The following is a 13,380-nucleotide window of genomic DNA, read 5'->3' as shown; positions in this document are numbered from 1 at the left end:
TACGGCGATCGAGGGACTGAAACAGCCAGCCCTGTTTTGTAGTTCGGAGTCCTGGAGCTATTTTACATCACTGTCCTGCGGGTCTCACGGCGAGGTATGTTTTATACAATGATTGTTTCCAAACAATACCCGCTTTGAATTCGTCTTTGTGACTACATTCCTTGTTGGCTAGTAGTTAGTAGCGCTTTTGGTATGCTTGGGCTGAACAGAAACTTATCAGAAAACGACATAACGGAGCCTTAGAAAACACAAGTCACAAGCATGATACTTGCTGAGTAACCGTTGACTTATTTGGGAACAATTTGAATCATCATCAAAACAGTACTTGTATACACATATGTTTGTCTCAAGCCTGGTATTTATTCGCATAGGAACATTCTGTTCCAACGGTGTTTACGTGTTTGTTTATATGCGACGTCTCGTACACAATGCAAAGTCCGACCGGAGAAGCAGATCACACCTTGTCACTAATTATGCAACGCTAGACTCAGTAGACTGTTTCTGCCGCGCCCTCCCGGGGGACTTTTTTTGGTATGATAATGCGGAATGTAACGGTGATAATGGCGATACCACACTGCAATCAGATGCATTTGTTCCTGTTGTAGAACAAGCCATTCACCATTTCTTTTCATATACATCCTAATTACTTTGACGGACGCATCCATCAAACATGGATGCTTTAGCTATCTCAAAATTTGATAGGATTATTCTAAGTTCTCTTTTTCAGAAGGCGGGTCGACATTCTCCGGCCGTGTCAACAGCTGGGAGAACACTGGACTACAGGAAGGGCACAGAAGGAATTGAGCTGGGAGGGATCAGGGCGTAACTAGCCTGAAAAGTAGCGAAGCACTGTCACTAGTAGAAAGGAGACTTTGTGCTGTTGCGAGAAGCTGTACATACTGATACTATAAGTCATGTTAGTTGTACTTTACAAGCTGGATTCACTATCTGTATCCTGTAGCCGGATGTGGAAATTCCTTAGAGTTGGACATCGCGAAGACTTTGATTTGTAATAGAAACAGATATTCGTAGAAGCAAGATTAGCCACAGACTCCCATGTCAGCTTTACATAAAAGTCAAATTGTATTCACGTTTGATCCTATATTCTATTTGGAAGTATAAGAAGTCATGTGATATTGGCGGTTAAAGGATTCAACTTTACCTTAACATAATTAGATAACAGGGACTCTGTACATACCTGGTATAACCCATTCTTGTTGCAATATTGTATCTGTATACATATCATGTGGCAGACAGGATTCGGCCTCGATGACATTACGTCGTTTAGTTCTTCTCAGGACTGGTTTAGAATAAGATTATTATGTGCATTCTTTTCTATTTCAAATCGTGTTATCCTTTTATAAGAAAGTAATTGGGCACACATGATATTGTGATTTGTCAAATGTGCGGAAAATTCATTAAAGTGACTTTGTATCTGCAGAAAATCCCGTTTTGGATTCTTTATGATCTGATCATACGAAGAAATCCCTAAAAAAACGACTTCGCATCCGCGGCAAATGCCGCATTGGGATTTCTTAGGATCCGACCATGACAAATATACGAGGAAAATCCTATAAAAACGACTTTGCATCCGCGGCAAAGGCCGTTTTGGGACCCGTTCATTCCAGGTATTCGAAGAAATCCTTTAAAAACGACTTCGCATCCGAGGGAAATACCGTTTGGGGATTCTTTGCGATCCGATCATTCCAGGTATTCAAAGAAATCCCCCCAAAAAAACGACTTCGCATCCGTGGAAAATCCCATTTTGGGATATGTTTCAGTCTTTTCATTCCGGATCCCAAAAATCCAAATTTCGGATATTTTAGGGATCCAACTCGAATCCGTTTGCATTCGCTAGCATTTGTTACAAATACGCAAATATCCCTGCTCGAATATGGCTACATCCGATACCCTTTCCCCTAGTGTAGCAGCCGCAAATTACCTTGAAATCTTCACAGAAGCCTCCTATTTTACCACAGATTACAAACTGAAATGAAAGTACATGGACCAGGAAGTTACTCATTGATGAACTACATGGGAAAAATATGAGTGGCAGAGGAGAAATTTGTTTTGGTGGTACTAGTATTTTCCTACCTGTAGTGTTTGATTTTTTGTTGTTGTTTACATTTGCAGTTCCTGATCAACAAGGAGGGCCAACCTGTGAAGCGCTATGGGCCGAATGTCAAACCCTTGGTGAGATTTATTATAATGCCTTCATGCACTACAAATGATATTGTAGTCTCGCTTAAGTACAGATATCTTTTGAACCATTCTTGACTCTCTGCAATACGATCATGGCATAAGGATGATTTATTTAGAATGCTAGCTCTTATATAGATATGCATATACTTGTAGTATTTAGTGTTGTCTTTATACATTTGTTTCTACTCTATGGGCACATCAGTTTTATCAAGGGTAATATTTTGGCACTAGGTTTGTTGTTCATGCTAATCATAGTACATTTTTTTTACACATTTAACTGTAGAGATTCATGTTATATTACATGCATGCCTGTGGGTCTTAGTAATTATCAGCCTGGTATTCAGGCTTCTTTAGTTTGTGTCTGCTCCAACTGCTACTCTTCTGCCTACTGTCAGCCAAAGGAGGCTGGATCTCAGACTGAAATATTTTTCTTCCTTTTACAGGAGATTGAGAAGGATTTCGAGCCCTACTGGTAGACGTCGTGTCCAGATGAACCGTTCCCATGGCAACAGAGACGCTGTGCAGTGTGCGGTAGTCAGTTTGATGAAGGCAGTGCTCAGAAACCCACCAGTGGGGGGGCATTGCTGGATGGAACCTGCTGAGAACCACATTCTGCATAGCGTTTCTAGTTGCCTGGCAACATGTTTCATGTGCACATGACATCATCACCCATCAAGTAACACAACATTGTTTTACAACCAGTTATTATTTATAGTGAGCGGTTGCAGCAACAGTTCATTATACACGAAATTTACATAAATTAAATTTCATTATCGAAGGTGGCATAGAAAGGATAAGTTAGAAGGAAACAGATTTTAGTGTTATTATAGGTAAGTTGTTATATGTCTTGAATATAATTCTTAGACTATCAACAAAGGATCACTTTTTACTTGATCATTTGTCATAGTTTTGCCAAATTTAGTTAGAATTAAGGACATTATCAATGTAAAAAATACAACCATCCAGCATTTCTGAGATATTTGTCCATTCATAGTCATGCCAATATAACAAAATGTTATATTTGGCTTTGATTCTGTCACCCAGGTCAGAAATATTCTGTTTCTTTTGTTTGTATCTCTTGTAACAAAAGGAAATATAGTATCTAAGGTTGCATCATCAATATTATGTTTGCCAAAGAACTACAGGCTGGGTTATTATGTTCTTTTTTAATGTTTGAAAAAAACATATGGCTATGTTTGTTATGACATAACATCAGTTATTATAGACATGAAAAGACTGTAACTTGACAACAGAATGATCCTGAAAGTGTGATTTTTGCTAATGCTTTTAACTGTGATGATTTTCCCCAATACACATCTGTCAGAAGGCACAATTTCCAATACATTGTAGACTAAAAGAGAATTGGAAATACATACAATGCAGTATTATTAATTTAACTAACATATGATAAGAAGATATGCCAAACTTTGTCTTTTCAGACATTGTGCACTTAGCATTTACTATTAGCAATAAGAAATGTTTCTCCACTGTGCCACAGTCATCCTCGTATGTTGTTGATAACTGGTAATGTAAGATCATTATAACACTATTCTACCATTGTTGACCATGTGGCAAGCTCAGAACAGTTCTAGCCATTCTTACTGTGAACCATCATTAGCTTCTTTCCATCCAGCCTTCACCATGACACAGGCATTATGTTACCGCAGGGCTCGAAATTCATTTTTTGGATTAGGTGCACTGGTGCACCCAGCTTAAAAAATTGGGTGCGCCAAAAAATTTTTGGGTGCACCACTTAAATTTTAAGTAGAATGTACAAAAAGCCTAGTAACAAAACTTAGTTACAAGCTATCAAATTCTTAAACAAGTAACATGACAGTCATTTTTATTATCTTTCTAACACTTAGATGTCAAGAATATGATGTATACTAGTATACTTGATATCTTTCCATACATAAACCTGAGAAAATATTTGGGTGCACCCTGTGCACCCACTGAAAAAAATTGGGTGCATAGTTCAAATTTTGGGTGCACCTGGGTGCACATGCACCCAGTATTTCGAGCCCTGTACCGTCATGATATTTGACTTGTAACATTCTGGACTTCCATGTAACATTAATGTTACATATGTTAATCTTTTTGAGATTTGTCCAGTTTCAAGATGTAAGTTCCATAATATGAAGTGACAAGACAAAAGCATTAAGGCTGTTAAAATCATCGCTTTCTCTACCTTTCATAAGGTATATTGAAGCCGCTCACCATTTCCTAATGCTAGACTAGCAGTAAGAAATGGTGGCTAACTTCAAGATAGTAGAGTTCACACATCCATGCCATCTCTCCAGTTACATCATGGATGTTATTCGCCACTACATTGTGGCTGAAGTCTTAGAGATGTGTAAGTATAGCACAAGGCCAAAGTTGAATGCTGCTATGCTGTATGAATTGTCTTTGATGTTAAATGTTTCATTGATTGTTCTTGCATACCACGTGAGACAATAAAAATTGTCAGCTGGTACTTTTGCTGTCTTTCACTTTATTTAGATTCTGTTAAGTTGTTTCTGTGTGACTGCCATTTTCTTCCTCTGAACAACATGTAGGTTTATATATGTGTCATTGAATGTGATGGCAACAGATTAACAGACTTTACAACATATGTACTTAATTGACACAAATTGCCTGGGGTTTGGGTGTTTCTTGAGCCATGATTTAGATTGCTTAACAAATACACCTAGAAACTTATTTGGTTGGGAAATTGTGTTGTACGTGTAACATCTACTAAAACAATGCCACCAGGGTACATAATTCTGCCACCCTGAAAATTTGGGGTAAGTCCAACTTACTTGTAGTGTTGGTTAGTTAAGGTTTAGTTTATCCATAATGTCATTTACCAACACAGATGAACTTTCATGCTAAGATCTCCAACCCATAAACCCCCAATATGATGCACTCCTCTACTGCTGTACTAGAGACCTCTTCACTATTTTTCAAAGTGTAGGTATATATCAGACCCGGCGGATTGAATTATTGAATATCCTCTGACAGAGCAGCATTTAGAAACGCATTTTACTTTTGATGACCTTAATTTGAGAAACTTCCAAGCAGATGTGTGGCTTCCTTTTGCATTTGTGTGCCTCTTCCCTTATGCATTTATTCCGGACATGCAAGAAGTAGCTCTATATATTTTTGTTGTTTTTGTACACTTTCTGCGCCACGCCCCCATATCCAGGCGTACAAAACAAAACCTGATGTACAAATACCGTCCGCAAACGCACCTCTGCTTGGAGACCAGAATGAGGATGTCTTCCCAAAGATGTTTATCCAATCGTTACCGTCCCGACTGACACCACTGGTTAACATGACAAAGGATCCGCCATGACGTCACACCTGACCGGACACACCTGTATGTTCAGATCTCCGGGACTGTCCTCCATTTTGTGTTGACGTGTAAGCTACAGTACAGCCTACCAGTTAAACATGGATAAGATCATCAACATCACGCCTCAGTTAGAGTCGATCTGGGAGAGACGGTTTAAGACCAAGACGCCGCACAAGTGCGCCCTGGTCCTCGCCCGGGGAGGGAGTAAAGGCATCCCGATGAAGAATATCAAAATGCTCGGTGGAACGCCGCTGATCGGCTGGGTGTTGCGAGCTGCCGTCTATGCAGAGGTCTTCGACAGGTAAGCTTTCCAGAAACACGACAGTATAGATTCCCACCAATGGTGTTTTACCTGTAACACAAACTTCAAATTGAAATGCAATCAAGTTTATACTGAACGATACAGCCTCGGGTTGTATTTCGTTTACATGACACAGCTGAGCGCTAAATGAGCATAAATCACTGGAGTTAAATCATGACCTGTAAATTTCATGTAAATTAGTTGTTGTTGTCCTTGTTTAACGTCTATTATTTCGCTAGACGCGGTCTCTTGGTGCCTTTAAACTATAACTGGAATAAAAATTCTAAACCCGGGGCGCGTACCCCTTTGCATGTAGAATTTTTCTGTTGTCTCTGAGGGATGAGATAGATAAACAAATAAAGGGCTTCTTCCAGGACACGCCCTCCTCATGCAATTATCATTGTAAACCCGGGATCAAGTTGTGAAGACACCACGCATATCATATTTCATTGTACTTTCCACTGCCTATATTTCCTGGTTATAGACATGTGTTCTATGTGTAGCTATCGTTGGTGACGTTTCAGAATTGCTCCTTAGGTAACGTTAACCTACAAAGCAAAACCCTAGATACTGTAAGATCTCTTATGCTAGGGTCACATTTCCAAACCGGAGCTCGGAGGAAACGAAACAAAACGTATTCCTAGAATAAAATAAACACAAATCGTGCCCACGACTCTCCTTTTTACGTCTTGTGTATTTTGGTCGAGACCTCGTTTGGAAATGTGACCTAGGCATTACATATACTAGTAATCAGTTGACATGAATACCCGTCCAACCCTCAGCATCTGGGTGTCCACCGACAACGAGAGGATCGCCAATGTTGCAAGGGATTATGGGGCGCAGGTGCACTACCGTAGTGAGGAGGTGTCTAAGGACACCACCAGCTCCTGGGAAACGGTCGGAGAGTTTCTGCAACATCACCCGGGTAAGATGGTCAAAATTGAATGTTTTAGTGTTTTGGTTTTGTTTCGATGAGACAAAGTGGCCTCCTCGCTTAGTGCAATCAGGATGTATTTTGTTCAGAGAGCTACTAGCAATGATTGGTGAAAGGCTGTATGTGTCTATTTCCTGGCAGTTGATCTTAATTGCCACTTTGGGTGATACCTAAATAAGTCCTAAATTCCTTAATTTCGCATGATAATTATTCTTGTACTTAGATGTCAACAACGGGGCAAACATAACCGTATATAAGAGACAGTTTAAATGTGTCAATGTTTTGTTTGTCCATGTCGATGAAGGTTAGACATCCATGTACAATGTATTTAAGATACACCAAAAATCAGTTACTCAAGCAACTTGCTGTGATTTTTGGAAACTTACTTACCTACTAGTCCCATCCTCATGTCTGAGGGTCGGGGACTATGGTAGCGTCCAGTTTTTGGAAAATCATATCCACAAATAATCATTTTTTTTGCATTTTGTTTGATTATTTGTTTGGCTGGTTGTTTCTTCGCTTGTAATGTTGATTCCATTCCTTCTCACACACAGAGGTTGACATCATTGCCAACATCCAGGCGACCTCGCCCTGTGTCCACCCCTTCCACATCCAGGAGGGAATGCGCATGCTCCTGGAGGACAGTTACGACTCCGTCTTCACCATCTCTAAGAAACACGGCTTCATCTGGAAGGAGCCTCCACAGAAGGGTGCGCATCATCTTATGCTTGAAGCTTTAAGTGTCATTAGTTTGAAAACTCTTTAAACCTGACATTGTAAGAGAAAAATACCATGAAAACGCACTTAGTTGACCCTTCATGAGGACATTCCCATAGGCAAGGATTCTGAACAACATGTCACTGTCATTTACGAACCAATTTGATTTTCATACCATTTGGTTTTCATACAGACCCCCCCCTCCGGTCAGTTTTGTCTTGTAAGGGGAAAAATAGTGTGTTGGCACGTTGTTATCTTTCAATTTTCAGAAAATCTCATACTAGTCTATTTAAAATGTAATGTTACATGCAACCAGACAACGAAATGCAAGGTTTTCGGAAAGACAATTCAAAAGTGGATGGCATGGAGTGTACATTAATTGTTTCACTGATATGATAACCTCTTCGTCCGACCGTTAGATATGCAGCCAATCAACATTAACCTTGACCTGATGAACCGCCCTCGTCGCCAAGACTACGACCCTGAACCTGTGGAGAACGGCGCGTACTACATGTACACCCGCGATATCCACGCGCAGGGCAAAACTCAGGTAACCGGGCTTCCTTTCAACAGTGCTGTTGTCCTTTAGATCTCTGTGATGACCTGTGGGTGGTGTCTAGTCTTGGTTGTTATGGAAGACTTTAACATTTTTGTATACATTATGTTACAATTTTAAGACCATATATCCGTGCACAAAATAAAGCGCTTACCAACAAGCTTTCGATCAGTCCTCTGATCCTTCTCAAGTTGAAATGACCCAAGCCTAAGTCACACATCGGCCCCCCTCTCTGTTGAGGGAAGGTTGGTGGGCTCTGATGTAGATTGCCTCCTTAACTCCCCTGAGAAAGTAATCCTGTTCGGAATCAAGTATCCTCACCTCATCCTTCCGGATGTGTGGCTCTGGGTCATTTCAACTTGAGAAGGATCAGAGGACTGATCGAAAGCTTGTTGGTAAGCGCTTTATTTTGTGCACGGATATATGGTCTTAAAATTGTAACATAATGTTGACTACCGTCACAGATTAACTTACATTCAAGCATTTTTGTAAACCTTATCAACAGAGTTAAGATGTTTGCTGGACAACTGATATTTTTTCTGGTTTTCATGAAAATAGTATAGTCCACAAATTATGATCTATACTGAGTACCAAAAACAATTAACAATTTTCTCTGCTGTCTTCAGGGCGGTAGAATAGCGTGGTTGGAGATGGGAGGGGAGTACAGTGTTGACATCTACACTGATCTGGACTGGGACATTGCAGAGGAACGTCTTCTGCGGTTTGGCTACCACGGCAAACATCCAAAGGTAGGTTTCATCCAATTTAGCCAATTTAACTTCCTAAGCCTGTTTACTATACTGCTGGAAACTTTAGATTACATTACATCCCTGTAACGTCACTCCAACCTAGGTGTCCGTACTCCGACGTAGCCTGATTAAGTGCTATTTAGTGCCTTGAGCATTTCACTTAGAACAATACAAAGCTACGCCATACAACATGTGCATCAGAATTGTGAACTTGTACCCAACTGTAAACCAGCTTGACTAACAACGACAGTATCTTTCAGTGATCTTATGGAGCACTGTTGACAACCACCTGAAGCATAGTAAATAGTCTTTAATACATTTATGGACGAACAGAAAGTCACTTTCCTCTTAAAATCACAAATCACAAATTGAGGAAAAAGTTGGACTCTTTCTCTTCCTCTGCTTCCAAAAATGAAGTCAAACCCAACCTATCGAGTGGTCTTTGTACAATGATGTTTATCACTGTTCACTGCTACATGCATATCTCCTATCTTTGTTTCTACCATGTACTTACAACCAGCCTACGGGCATGGACTTGCAAATAAACTTTCTATCATTAAAATTTAAACTTTGTCTCGAATGTCAGATCGTGAAGCTGGTGGTGATCGCGGCGGAAGGCGTGCTGTTAGACAACCACGTGGAGATCAACGTGCGCGGAGAGGAGCTCATGTCCTACCATCTTAGTGACGTCAACGCCATCAAACACATGCAGAACAATCTGGTGGAGGTAAGGGGCGCTAATATAGAATATCTAAACAAGTTGCTCCAAACATCATAGAACCCAAGATCTGCATCTAGCTGTCTCGTGAAAGAACCTTCGTGTTTGTAAATGGCGCCTTTCTTCTTCAATCGCCGTGCACTGCCAAAATAGATGAACATGGCTGAAAGAGATATGAGAGTGTGAGGTCTTTAAAATAAAAATTTCACCGGCCTCTTCACTTTCCTCAGGTCCGCATTATCGCGGAAGGTGAGAACGTCGTACAGAGGCGTCTGGCTGCCTCCCTGGGCTGTAAGATACATGAGAACACCAAGGTAGGTTAGACATAAGATTTATCTTGCTGTTCCTTTCGATATGTATCAACACAATGGACCACGTTTTATGATATACATCCATCATTTTACAATATACGACTCTACATTTCTTGCGTGTATACTTAAGTATACAAGATTCGCCGGGGATTCCGACATTTCCATGTTATTCTAATAAAGGCATGACCATATTTACACCAGCATGATTGTTTTATATCCCATCTAGAACAAGCTGGAGGTGTTGGACCAATGGAGGGAGGAGCTGGGGCTGACATGGAGGAATGTGGGATATATGGGTAGGTAGTACTTGTACGCACAACTAATGTTGTTCGTCCGTCGAGTCGACGAGGACCGCTTTCGTCATCATCTTGTCCATCATTCAAGTAGTGAAATGAGTTCGCAGGTGGCTGTACAGCCCTATCTTCGCTCTGAAGTGTCTGTTGCAGTGCGGGCAGGGAAGTAAAGTGATGCTCGAGGGGGGGTTGGCTGCTCGTTCCTTCCTGGCCTGCCTCTTCTGCTGGGCAGTAGCTCTGCGTGTTCCCTCGTAGGTAACGGCACCCTTCTGAACTGCACGCCGCCACTGTGGCCGGTCACTGGCAAGATGCTCCCAGGAATCAGTTTTTAAATCAAAGGCTTTCAGGGATGCTTTAAGAGAGTCCTTGTAGCGTTTCTTCTGGCCACCGCGTAGCCGTGCACCTTCTTCAAGTTCACCATAGAACAGTTTTTTGGGCAGTCGGTGGTCTGGCATACGGACTAAATGTCCTGACCATCTGAGCTGGGACTGCATCAACATGGTGTAGATACTCGGCATACCTGCGCTGGTCAGTACCTCTGTGTCTGGAATTCTGTCTTGCCATTTGATGTTGAGAATCTTCCTAAGACGGGTGGTGTGGAAGTGATTGAGTCTTTTGGCATGGCGTCGGTAGACTGTCCATGTTTCACATGCATACAAAAGTGTCGGAAGAACAATTGCTTTGTACACCTGCAGTTTTGTCTCCAGTCGAATTCCTCGCCTGTTCCAGACATTATCATGAAGTCTGCCAAAGGTAGCACTCGCTTTTGCAATCCTGGAATCCACTTCATCATCAATGTTAGCATTCTGGTTGAGGGTGCTGCCAAGGTAAATGAATCTACTAACCACATTGAGTTTTTTGTTGTTTACTGTGATGGTTGGCTCCACATAGGGTTTTCCTGGAGCTGGTAGATGGAGCACTTCTGTTTTCTTTGTGCTAATTGTCAGGCCAAAGTTGTTACATCCGTTTGAGAAGTTGTCAACACTGTGCTGCATGCTGGGTTCTGAACTGGCGTTTAGTGCACAATCGTCAGCAAACAGAAGGTCCCTGACAATATCTGTTTTCACTTTGGTTTTGGCTTGTAGTCTTCTAAGGTTGAACACTTTACCGTCTGTTCTGTATCTGATGCCAATTCCCACATCTCCTCCACTGAATGCATCTGTTAACATCGCAGTAAACATGATACTGAACAAAGTGGGTGCTAGTACACAACCCTGCTTTACACCGTTTGTAACCGGGAATGTGGGATATATGGGTAGGTAGTACTTGTACGCACAACTAATAATAGATAGAAAACAACACAATACTCCTAATGTTGGGAACAGTTAAACCTATGAAAGTATGACGAGAACGTACACAGAGATGAGGCAAACAAACAAACCTAGTAGACACAGAAATACATTGTTGCAGTGTATTGTAGTGTGAAGTATTGTATCCCTGGAGAAACTGCGCATCCTGGCTTTTGCATCATGACAGGCTCAGGATAAACTGGCTAAGCAAGGAATAGCTGACTATCAATCTACATAAATCATATCACGCGTGCAAGGTCAGCAAAACGTTGATGAAGGTTAGACTGAAAGAATTGGAATTGAGCATGTTAGCACACATGAGATTTTCTCGTCTTTCTCGTCTTTATCTTATCGTTTGCAATTCCAACCCCGTCCACTTGTTCTTCCCTGCCCCAGGGAGTGAGAACACGGACACCCAGTCGGTGAAGGCGGCGGGCATGAGCGCCTGTCCTGCCGACGCGCACGATGACGTGCAGCTGGTCTCTCACTTCATCTCCAAGTACAAGGGCGGCCAGGGCGGGCTCAGGGAGTTCAGCGAGCAGGTACGTACAGTTGGAACTGTACTATGTTTCATCTCGTGTATAGATGTAGGCAGAAAGGTCGGAACGTTACACGTGTTAGATACGGTATACTTTCAACTAAAAGGGAGTAGCAGTAATATTGGGTAGAATGTGCAAGGATACAGTGTGTTCAGAGAGTCTGTAGTTCAAGAGTGGCTTTCATGATTGAGAAAGCCGCATAGGCCCCTGAATGTTTTCTTTTTATTCTCATTTGTTTTTGATTGTTAAATATGTGCTGATAGATAAATAATCAAATCCATAAATAAGCTGGCAGGCCCATTTTCTGCAAGGCGGGTAAGCTATCGTTGGTTTGTATACTGTTTAGTGGTCAAAATGTTGGCTACCATTTCTCATGAAATGCGTTATTCTTTTACAGGTCCTGAAAGTAAACAAGATGAGCACCTACAAGGACAGGGTGGACAAGACCACAGTCTACGCCAAGTAGAGGAACAACGTCAAACCTCTGTTGCCTTCATCTGTCTTGTTTGTTTGTTTCACTGCTTTTGCCTTGATGATCAGTGATTCTCAGACATCGTCTTAGTACTTAGTATTTGCAGTCAGAAACTCAGTCGAGTTGCTTTAGACACTGGTAGTCCCCCGGACACAGATGTATCAACACAATGTAAGATTAAATTTGCGATTGGTAGTTGAGCTTTGCTGTATCTAGACGTAGAAACGCACATAGCACAAATCTAGGGTACTATATTCACATATCTGTCAAGATGGGTTCTATCGGTTTTGGTAATGATATTGTTGCAATCTGATGAAAGCAATATATTTAAAAACTTGTCATAACATTGACAGAAACAGCAAACGAAATAGAGAACGTTGTAGATTTTGGGGATTTAAAAAGTATTGGTGACATGAGTTAGAAACATTAACCAGAAGATAATTGTCGTTAAATGTGTACTACTTAAAAGAATGATACTTAAATAAATATAACCGCAATGTGGTTGATACAATATACAAAAGTGCATGGTGATTTGATTGAACGAGTGGTTGAATACACTTACTTTTCAAACGTTAACAAGATGTCAATGGTTTCATTGAGTTTGTTTTTTGTTGAACTTTGTTTATTTATGAGAAACCCAAATCGGCCTGCAGGCCACACTTTATTGATAATATGAATGAGGTACATGTAAGGTTCGTAAAAACATAACAAAGATACAGAGATAACGGGTAACGTTAACGTTTTGTGTGAAACTATATGGCTTGATTATTAATCGTCTACAGTTGAAAGTTTCACCTTTGTAAGAATTTTTCGTGTGTCTCTCTATAAATTCTGAACTACCGACTTGAAGCGCAGAGCTTAAAGCTACAAAAACTTAAAAAGCAATTTTTCGAGTCAAGATCGGAGTAAAAATGTGAGTAAAGTTCCTGGCCTACTTAGGGTTTTACCCTGTCAAAAAGAAACTT

The 13,380-nt window shown here is 41.0% G+C and overlaps 2 protein-coding genes across 3 annotated transcripts in view; both read left to right on the top strand.

Moving 5' to 3' along the window:
* Nucleotides 1-3,740, top strand: part of LOC118421311 (glutathione peroxidase-like) — a 7,597-nt gene extending 3,857 nt beyond the window's left edge. For both annotated transcript variants that reach the window (XM_035828545.1, XM_035828547.1), the window contains exons 6-7: nt 2,134-2,193; nt 2,646-3,740. In XM_035828545.1, coding sequence (XP_035684438.1) covers nt 2,134-2,193; nt 2,646-2,678 — 93 coding nt within the window. In that variant the 3' untranslated portion in view covers nt 2,679-3,740. The remainder of the gene's footprint in view (nt 1-2,133; nt 2,194-2,645) is intronic.
* A 1,793-nt stretch (nt 3,741-5,533) lies between these two features.
* LOC118421524 (N-acylneuraminate cytidylyltransferase-like) lies at nt 5,534-12,991 on the top strand. Its single transcript, XM_035828839.1, has 10 exons — nt 5,534-5,837; nt 6,620-6,762; nt 7,326-7,481; nt 7,908-8,038; nt 8,671-8,793; nt 9,380-9,520; nt 9,742-9,825; nt 10,049-10,118; nt 11,801-11,946; nt 12,341-12,991. Exons 1-10 carry the CDS (start codon nt 5,635-5,637, stop codon nt 12,407-12,409), a joined length of 1,266 nt encoding a protein of 421 aa, XP_035684732.1. The 5' UTR covers nt 5,534-5,634; the 3' UTR covers nt 12,410-12,991.
* The last annotated feature ends 389 nt before the right edge of the window (nt 12,992-13,380 follow it).

This window comes from Branchiostoma floridae, chromosome 8, assembly GCF_000003815.2.
Source record: "Branchiostoma floridae strain S238N-H82 chromosome 8, Bfl_VNyyK, whole genome shotgun sequence".
Taxonomy (NCBI): Eukaryota; Metazoa; Chordata; class Leptocardii; order Amphioxiformes; family Branchiostomatidae; genus Branchiostoma; species Branchiostoma floridae.
This window is presented reverse-complemented; position numbering and strand designations above follow the sequence as displayed.